General features: G+C 40.5%; 2 protein-coding genes across 5 annotated transcripts in view; both read left to right on the top strand.

Annotated features, from left to right (window-relative positions):
- The first annotated feature begins 2,664 nt into the window (after positions 1-2,664).
- Positions 2,665-3,585, top strand: LOC102207236 (transcription factor HES-2-like). The gene is made up of 4 exons (XM_005733069.1): positions 2,665-2,754; positions 2,865-2,960; positions 3,077-3,164; positions 3,260-3,585. The coding sequence occupies exons 1-4, from the start codon at positions 2,665-2,667 to the stop codon at positions 3,583-3,585; spliced, it is 600 nt and encodes a 199-aa protein (XP_005733126.1).
- A 990-nt stretch (positions 3,586-4,575) lies between these two features.
- Positions 4,576-9,755, top strand: part of acot7 (acyl-CoA thioesterase 7) — a 57,822-nt gene continuing 52,642 nt past the window's right edge. For 2 of the 4 annotated variants that reach the window (XM_005733004.1, XM_005733003.1), the window contains exons 1-2: positions 4,576-4,903; positions 9,630-9,747. In XM_005733004.1, coding sequence (XP_005733061.1) covers positions 4,854-4,903; positions 9,630-9,747 — 168 coding nt within the window. In that variant the 5' untranslated portion in view covers positions 4,576-4,853. Of the gene's footprint in view, positions 4,904-8,423; positions 8,650-9,629; positions 9,748-9,755 lie in introns of those variants that run through there. The other 2 variants (XM_005733002.1, XM_005733001.1) reach the window with 1 other exon arrangement.

Below are 9,755 nucleotides of genomic sequence, written 5' to 3'. Positions count from 1 at the left end.
ATATTCATTCATATCACTACTCTTTAGATTTTTAACTCCCTGTTTGACGCTCTGCACTCGAGCAGACATATAGACGTTGTAGTAAGAGCTCCGTTTGGGGAGTTTAGCCTAATTGACACTCTTCTGAAGTAATTAATATTCATACTCTTTCAAACTTTTTTCAATTTTACATTCACCGAGAAATGATATTTTTACGTTTCCACTGAAGTGATAGCCTCCACTAAAATAGGTGAACTGTACATGGTTAGAGAAAAATACTGAATTTGGTGCTCTCCGTTGTTTGAGTCGTGAAAAGCATCGAATCTCGAGATGAGGCAAAAAGTCTCTCCACCCTTAATTCCCATGAAGTGTTGGTACATTTCAGACAAAGGCTCGCTGTTATCGGTCTGCACAGATGGTTTGTCGACGCCGAATTTGATTGAAAACACAAAAGAGGACTCTAACCGTAAGAGCAAAACAGAGAAGAGCCGACCCCTCCCACCACCATCGTCCTGCAATCCCAGCAGGGCGCGAGGGGCGCGTGCAGCAAGTGTGCCTCTCAATTTCAGAACAGGGTTTGACTTCGTTTGAAGATCTTTTGTAGGCTTCTGATCTCAATATTTTACCCCTTTAGTATTTATTTGTTTACATTTGAAGTTAAATACTGAACTAAGATAGCTTCACAAATCGACCCCATTGCAATATTATACCTATACTCTATTGCGTTAAAAAAATATTAACTCAAACTGAACCAGGTAGAAAGATAGGATATATATTATATTAGAGAATTTAGTAGTAGAATTGAGAATTTTACAGTCATATTTTATTTTATTTTTTCTACCACTGTCTCCGGTAAGACAAAATAATACTCCTTCGAAAAGATATCGACAGAGTCATGCACTCCTGCTCAAACATCTTTCATCTCTGTGAAAAGATTGAGCTTTGTTATCGTGTAGTTATGATAAACAAACATGTCACGATAGCGTGGACGCTTAAAAAAAAGAAAACAAAACAGAGGCAAGCTATGGGAGACAACTGCAGCATAGAGTAAAACGGGATAGATGCAAAGCTTCTTTCAGTTGGACCCTACCAACATGGACCTATTAGAAGCTTGCAGATGGGATACCCACGCCAAAACCCGCGTTGAGATCGTGTGTCGTGCGTGTGAGGTTTATAGAAAAAGAGCACAAATGTTTGGAACAGTCGCTCTGTGTGTATGCGTGCGCGCGCATAGACTGGACCAGGAGACTGCTTACTCCGGATGCGACAGAGGTGCAGGAGGAGTATGTGGGGTGTGGGGGTCATTAATGGAAGTTGGGGGTTGGTAGAGTTGGGAGCTCTTTAACAGACAGCCATCTGTTCCCCGTGGCGCGTGCTGCGCGTGTGGTTCCCCAGAGTGCAGTGGTATTTGGTGGGTTGTCATGCCTATCCAGTTTATATTTTAAACAATAACAATAATATCACAGTTATCACTTAAAGTTGGTTCACACTTGGCAGGACAGATTGCTGGGTTATTAAATACTTTTAGACTACGGACAGGTAACGGACAAAAAGATTTAAAATGCCTTGTGAGTAAGTTACAACCTGGTGTCCTTTTATATTTTGCTATGGTTATTGTGATTTAATAAAATGCACCCACAGCACCCACCCTTTGTTTTTTCAAGCCCCCACCTCACTGCATGATGCGTTAGCTGTAGTGGGATACACCCTACAGGTAGAGACCTCCCCTGGGTAGAGACTGCATAAAAACGTCACATGCAAAACCATTGTTGTAAAAATCTAAGAACAGATGTTATTTGAAAGTAGCGTGGCTTGGGTATATATGCCTGGAGTAAGATTCTATATCCATGTGGACACTTTTTTTCTTGCATGCAAGCCTGGCCCCTGTGCGACTAATGCATGTGCTGCATCCTCTTGTTTTAAGTTTTTATTTTTAAACACACAGCTCCATGCAGAGAATATATGAAGAATATTGTGTCAGAATTGCACGCATTATATCCCAGTAAACGAACAGATTTGAACAGCAACAGGAAATTCAGCTGTAAAGAAAATCTTAATAATAGCCAGTGAAAAGTGAGAATACGGATAAAATGTGATTCTATATGCGTAGCTTGTTATATTTCACAGTTAAATTACAAAATAAATAATTCTATAGCCTGTATTTTCTTTCTAGGCATCTCCGAACACTGCGTCATTACGCACCAGTAGTGTTTTCGAAACAAAACAAAATTTAGTTCCATCAACTGTGTGAGAAAAAAATGAACCTATCTTTGTATTAAAACATCATATTTAAAATATGATGTAAAATGTATGGCTTAATGAATGGATATTTGATGAATTAGCATTTGACGCGTCAAAACTGAAAGCTTCTTTACGCACAAATTTCCTCAGCTTTCTGGCACAGATTTTGTTTGGTCTATGGATCATAGCGCAGACACGCACCGCAGCTACGCTTGGATTAAAGTAAAAGACAGATGGTTATCTGACTAAATTTGATGCTTTTGTCTTGTTTTCGTAGAATGTGGGTCCCGTTCAAATCGTTTTGTGCCGGCTTGGGGGCGTACCCATGACGCACGGAAACCGACGCCACGGACCTGGATATATACCCCAGTACTTGGCCGTTAGAGGCACAACTTCGCCTATCTTGGTTTTGAACACTACTCTGGCACAAAGTCGACGCTGAAAATGTCTCCGAACATGACATGCGAAGCTCTCCAATCTTTTTCCCCAAAGCTATCTCTTGCCAAAAGAAAAGACGCTCTTGAACTGAGAAAGGTAAGCAAAGTGGCTAAATTTAGTTTCATTTCCTTAAGTATTTTTTTACCGCATACTTCACACATGTTGTAATGAATGAATACTAAATTCTATGTGTCCTTTTGTTTCAGACTATGAAACCGCTAATGGAAAAAAGAAGACGCGCCCGTATTAACGAAAGTCTGAACCGCTTAAAAAACCTAATCATCCCCCTCACAGGCAGAGATGTAAGTTGTTTGAATTTACATTTTCAGTATGCATCACTTTGCAGATGTAACTGACTATAGTCAGCACAGCATTTTGACTCGTACATCTAACATCTTCTTTTCCTTTTTGTCTCCAGCACTCTCGTTACTCCAAGCTTGAGAAAGCAGACATCCTGGAAATGACCGTGCGGTTCCTCGGTGACATTCAACCTGCTAACGCTAAAAGTAAGTTAGCTATGACTTATTTAACCCTTTTATTTCTAAATGTATTAACAACAGATTAGATGAACATCAATCCTAACATTTATCTGTTTTTTCAGGTTCTGTGGAGAATTACAGGGAAGGTTTTAAGGCGTGCCTCAAACGCGTCTCTGTTCTGCTTCCCCAAACCAACTTGGATCCAGACGCACACCAGCGCGTCAATGAATTTGTCCAGCAGTCCATATCCGCCACCGTCACCCCAACCTGCCTGAACTGCTGCGCCCAGACCTCGATGACTTTGCCTCAGATCCATCAGAGACTCTTGAGCATCAAATCCAGCTTCAGCTCCAGGGTGCAGAGTCAGCAACGCAGCAGCGCAGCGGTCCCAAACCATGCGCAGTCAGACTCGCAGACTGCCAGCGCTGCAGTGTGGAGACCTTGGTAAATTTTTTAAGTGGTCCTCCGACAGCTGTAAAAAGACTGTAATGTGTTTAATGTTGGGAATAATATTGAGAGAGCATTACCTGTAAATACACACAGTGATTAAGAGCTTGGATTCCGTGATGAAAAGCAACAATTCATCGTATTGGTTGAGTATTGTATACTCGTTTTGCGCGCGAGTCTTTTGTCCTGTACAAGCTGACAAGTGTAGACAGTCGTGTATATATGAATTTTTTAAAAATCTGCATGTATGTATACGTTCAATATTTAGTCCTCGTCGCGGACTAAGTAATCAGGGGCCATTGAAACAGCCCTGTAAGACCCAAAGGGTCAGTTTATGTCTGAATTTGCACAACAGACTTCAGAGTCCTGAATCTGTGCAGATGAACTTTGTAGACATAAAATGTCTGCAGTGAGTATCTCTGTTGGGGTGTGTTGTATTTTTGCTGTTTACAGCAAATTGTATTGTATATTTTGTACAATAAATGAATAAATAAACTAGTTAGATCTCGCTTTGTGTTTTTGCTTAGACTTTCTGGTCTTTTAAAGGTTTATTGATATGGATCGTTTATTCAGTAATAAAAGGAAAAACGCTCTTTGGACCATGACTGTGATTTTAACTGTAAGGACAGGGGCAGGACAAGGCACGCAGCAAATTTGCAAAGCAAAACTGGCAGTATGAACTGACCTATATTACAGGAAGAAAGCAGACAATGCAGCACCAATGTGTACATAAAAAAACGGAGTTTTTTGAGCTAAAACGTGGCGTAGAGAATTGAATGCATTTTTTTACATTAATGAACAAAGTATTATATGACACAGTTGTCAGGCAGATGTGAACAAAACTGACGCCACTGGCTGGGACGCATTTTGAGGTCAAATGCGCCCACAGCAGGCAGCATAAAATATTGCTCCTGAATGGATAGTTTGAGAAAGTGCGGTCTCTGCTGCCCCCCTCTGGGCGATTATAGGTATTGACATAGCTGAGGTTTCTGTTTCTCAAACATGCCTTTCTCATTTAACAATTTAGGAAGCTATGGAATGCAAAGGATCTTCTCTGGCTTATTATATCGATAATATAATAGTTTGTTATTTTAGGGCAATTTGAAAGAACAGATTTTGCAAAACATTTAGCAGATAATTTCTACGAGCTCTGCACATTTCCTCTAATCGAGCCATTTCGCAAAGACACTGCGACCACAGCAGCCGGCGGACGCCGGGAGAGTGATTTCCCTTCACATCACACACGAATCTCACTGCAACACGAGAACCATGTCGGCACCGCAGACGGGCGAGGCAGCATCCCCCCTTCAGATATGCAGGTAGGACGTTTAATAAGGCACGTTTACACGAGTGCTACCTTCACACACATGCTAATAACGTGCTGCTGGTCGCCAAATGACGAGAACAACGCGGCTACCGGCGTAGTTGCGTGAGAGCTGCTGTGAGGACGATAACCCAGATAATCCGCTTCTGCTTCTTTTTATATTTTTGCGCAGACTCCATCGCCCGAGGCGAGTTCAGCCGCTGGTTCAAGATGTTTGACGTGTGCTGTTGTATAAAATACAGACGCAGTTTTTTCAGGATGTTTAACGTGCGAGCTTCGTCAGAGGTGCGGACCATCTCAGCCGCGTTTCGCAAGTGATGACCTCAGCGCGGTTAGCTCATACAGAACAGGCGAAACACGGCCAAGGACGAAGGCCACTACCATTTTACCCAAAGTCCAAGAAAAGTAAACACTTTATCGCGTGAAAGTTTATCGCGTGACTCAATTTGTCTGGACATTAGTTTAATTAGTCCGCACTTTGCCCCTTTATTTATTTAATCAGATAATGAACAGATGTAGAGCCCAGAAAGCAAACAGCCATCTGTGATAATAAGGGCACGACTGCGACCTATTAAAATACCTTTCAACGGCGCGTAATTTTCCAGAGAATAGGTGGTAGTACTTGCGCTCGTCCGTAGATGGAGCCAAACTTCTCTTGCGCACCTCTGCTATGTCAGAAATATATGCCTACATTTAAAGAAAAGAAAAAAAGGAAAATAAAACATTCCCTCAAGTAAAAACACGAAAAACGACGAAAAAGACAGAAAAAAAATGCACAATCAAAAGAAGATTTCAATTATTCTAAAACAGCAACATATGATACTTATATAAGTCACTATGACATCTATAGGACATTTAAGTTTTATAATCTTTTCTCATTCTTCACTGCTCAGTGTTCAGTTTCTGAGAAGTTTACCACGGTCTTCGGAAGACTTTCTGAAGCCAGACAGTATTAGTATTAATGAATCATAACTTCAAAAGTATTTCTTTAAACATTGGGTCTGATCCGCCCCCCCCTCGTGGAGGATGTCAAGTATTTCAGGTTTTGCATGATTGATGCGTTGAAACCTTTAGGTGACTGACCATGTGGGAGTAAGTTTCCAGTTACTGGGATGTTGCGGTAAGATGCTAGTAGTTCGATTGGATATGAACTTCTTTTCTGTAATCATAAAAAAATGTAATGTTTACAGTCATAATAATACAGTGATCATCAAAGATTATGGGATTATCTTTAATGATCACAGAAAACAAAGGCGACAGTCACAGGTTGGGTCAGTGAACATATTTATTTAAGCTTATGCTATAAACTCACACTATCTACTTCAGCTACACTGCCACAAGCCCAAAACAGATTTAGCCTTGCTAAACTAACATGAAAACCATGTAATGTCTAAAAGCAAAGAGCGAAGAAAAGAATCCCACCAACCACAGGTTGTCACAGACTGAAGGTGCACTCACTTATCGAATACATCATTCTTCATCATGCTTCAGTGCACCAGCTTCTAGATAAATCACTCACAGAATTCAGTATGAGTGCATATTTTCAACATTTAAGCGCTGAAAGTGTTTCAATCCTTTACAAAAGGATCAATACAAACTATTCAATCACCAGAACGTCACCTTTTGGGCCGTGTGTGTGGAAAAGTCACTGAGAGCCCAGCTCAAACCCAAAATCCTAGTGGTATACTCATCCTGCTCTCTTCTCTCCTTCCTCTTGTTGCTGCACTGGCAAATTCTTACAGAGTTGATGTCAACAGGTTCGTGAGCATTGTGCACAAATGACAGGGAGCAAGGCCAGGAAGTGCAAGTTTATTATGTGAACGTCTCAGCAGGCCCTCTGCCATCAAAGCTTTTCAGAAAAAGTGCCTATTTTAATCAATGGAGTGTAAAATGACTGAATAAATATTTGCAGAGCTAAAATTCAAATCATAAGGAAAATGTGTACTGCATAAAATTTTTTAATAACATGTCCACTTTGCCACTTTACCACAACACTATGACTGTAAACACCCAGTATAGTCCAGAGGACGGCTTTTTTTGTTAGTCATTTAGATTGAGGTCTTCCTAAGAAGTTACCCTGACTGATCCATTGGATATTCTGTCTTTGCACAATGATCTTTAACGTCACTGAACAGTTAGAAGTGGATGTATGTGCATTAACAGGAAGTTAGTCAGCTAGTTCTTCTTTAAGTCAGCTTCACTGACTATATATCAAAGATGCGCTCCGTCTGATTTCTTCGCTGCAATAAGAAGCTAAACAGGATCCATCAAAGCGCCCTCGTGATTAGTTTAAGAGTGCATTTGGAAGCGTTATGATCTTTATATTGTTGGCTTTCATTTGGCCTCATATCCAATATTTTTTGACTTTCATTTTGGCACTATTAAGAACTTCAGATTGCTTTTCTGCAACACACTAGGAAGGTATATTTTTTCCAACTGTTTGCTCAGAGTTCAGTTTGTTCCTCTCTAGAAGATTCGTACAACGGCTTTGTGAAAAGCTAAAAAATATAAACAATTTATTTTGTGACTTTTAGTACAGAATAGGAGAACACCAAGTGGTAAGACAACATTCTTTGACTTACTGTTTATGCATACAGCGATATGGATCTGTGAGTGTGTTTGGCAAATGCCTGTCTCACATGGTAATGTAAGTATGCTTGCAGTTAAACACTAGGATGCAAAATCACTTTCACACCTGTGCTGTGATCTTGTTCTGTGGACAGCCGGGAGAGAAATGACACTGAGACCCCAGTTTGTGAAGATAATTCTGTCTTTCAGCCAACATTGTTCTCGACGCAGGTAAACTAAATCAAATAAATAAATAAATAAGAGTTTTGTCTTAGGCACCCATTAACAGCAATATTTTGCATTTTCAGTTAGTTATCATCTATATATCGTTTGTATGTTTAGTCCAGTGGTGCTGCTTCTAATCAGAAACAACATCAGCTTTTGTGTACTCACCTGTGTATATAATCTGTGTATTATAGATATTTTGGTTGATTTACATGAGTAAACAAGTGATTAATCAACTACATCCTGATTTGGAGGTGTGTAAGTGTGATTTGAAAGGTTTGTGGACTTGGCTTTTTTTATTTTACTTACTGCTATTCTGTTGAACATATTAAACTGTATTATGTTGGTACTGGGGTGGTTGTAATCTTGGCCAAGTATCTTCAGTTTGTTTCCTAAATTTCTAAATTTAGTCTTTACTATAGAAAAATACAGTGGAGAAACATTGTCATGAATTAAGGATCTGAGACAAGTTTCATTCACCTGGTGCTTTGCATGTGTCTCAGGACATCTTGGCAGATTTGTCACTGTCAAACTCTGTCAGCTGCAAGACTCAAACCTCAATGTGATGATGACTTCTTTCATTAGCTAACTCCTGTCTGTTTTTGTATCAGCGGGTCTGCTGAGATCCAGTTTGACTAGTTAATGTGGTTTGAGCGGTAATACTCCATGACATCACTCAGACCATCAACGTCAGATCTCAAAATCTTGAAAGCTGGGTTCTTAGAGCTCATACACAGAGGAAGTAGGTGAGAGACGAAGACTGAGAGCCAGTCCGTGTTTAGAGATGGATTGCTCTAGGGCTCAGCAAAGTCAGGCTTCAGATGAAGTGGATAAGACGACTGCAGTGGTGGAGAAACAGCAACATAGTCAAAGTAAGCAAGTAAGCAAAGATGTCAGGGAGGGTGAGACGACTGGAGCTTGGAAGTGTACCAAAAATCATCTTAGCAGGTACTTGGTTACTGATGCACACACACCCACACACACAGTCTGTTTTGATCATTTTGTGTTGGTTCCTAGTCATTTCCTACATATGGTGAGGAGTTTTGTGAATTCTAGTAAATAGAAAACTGAGAATTGTCAAGTTTTATGGGAAGTTATTGATCACCTTTCTATTACACAAGGGCTTACTAATGCTGCCAAGCTGCGTATTGTCTTCCTTTTTGTTCTATACACACACACACACACACACACACACACACACACACACACACACGCACATACACACACAGTCTAAATCTTAACCGTGTGTGTCACAGAATTAGTCAGTGCAGTGGCGCACTGCATTATTGTGGTTAGACATTTGTACATTTTGGATTAACAGTGCGTAAAGTGATTACACCAGGTATAACTGGTACGACTCGTTTATCCATACACTGAAGAAATGGAGCCACTTCATGCACCGTCTGCGATAATGATGCTGTGTTTAAGCTGTGATGCAGTGTGGAGACATGGAGAGCTGCATTATCGGCTTGTTATGTGCAAAGATGCAGCACATGAGTGACTTTCTGGCATTTAAAAAAAAAAGTTTCTCATTTTTGTCTTTGTGGTTGTTTTGGACAAAGTTTCATAAAACTAGTGGTTAGTAGGTACTTAACCCCTTAGCAGTCCTACAAATTTACAATTAGTCCCCTAAACCATCCAATGTACCGTGGGCGGTACGTCCGACTGCTAACAGGTTAACCTTAAGGTGACTTAACCTGAAAAACAAGAAGAAAAACATACTGCGTGCACTGCTTGATAACACTATTCGGGAAGCTTATAATACAGTTGGTGATATGTAATAAAAAGATAATGACACAAATTTGAATGTGAATCAGACCGAAAGTCATGGGTCATATAAAGGGCCTTGAGGTGACTGTTGTTGGGATTTGGTGCTGTGTAAATACAATTGAATTGAATCGTAGTAATGCATTCATTAATTATTGCAGGATTATGCGGCCAGACGATGCCAACGTTGCGGGCAACGTCCACGGTGGCAACATCCTCAAGATGATAGAGGAAGCCGGATGCATTGTCGGCACGCGGCACTGCAACACACAGAACGGGGTAAGAGA

The sequence above is a fragment of the Pundamilia nyererei genome, unplaced genomic scaffold (genome assembly GCF_000239375.1).
Source record: "Pundamilia nyererei isolate P.nyererei 1_Seehausen unplaced genomic scaffold, PunNye1.0 scaffold00049, whole genome shotgun sequence".
Taxonomy (NCBI): domain Eukaryota; kingdom Metazoa; phylum Chordata; class Actinopteri; order Cichliformes; family Cichlidae; genus Pundamilia; species Pundamilia nyererei.
The sequence above is the reverse complement of the archived record's forward strand: the minus strand, read 5'-3'. Positions and strand labels throughout refer to the sequence as shown.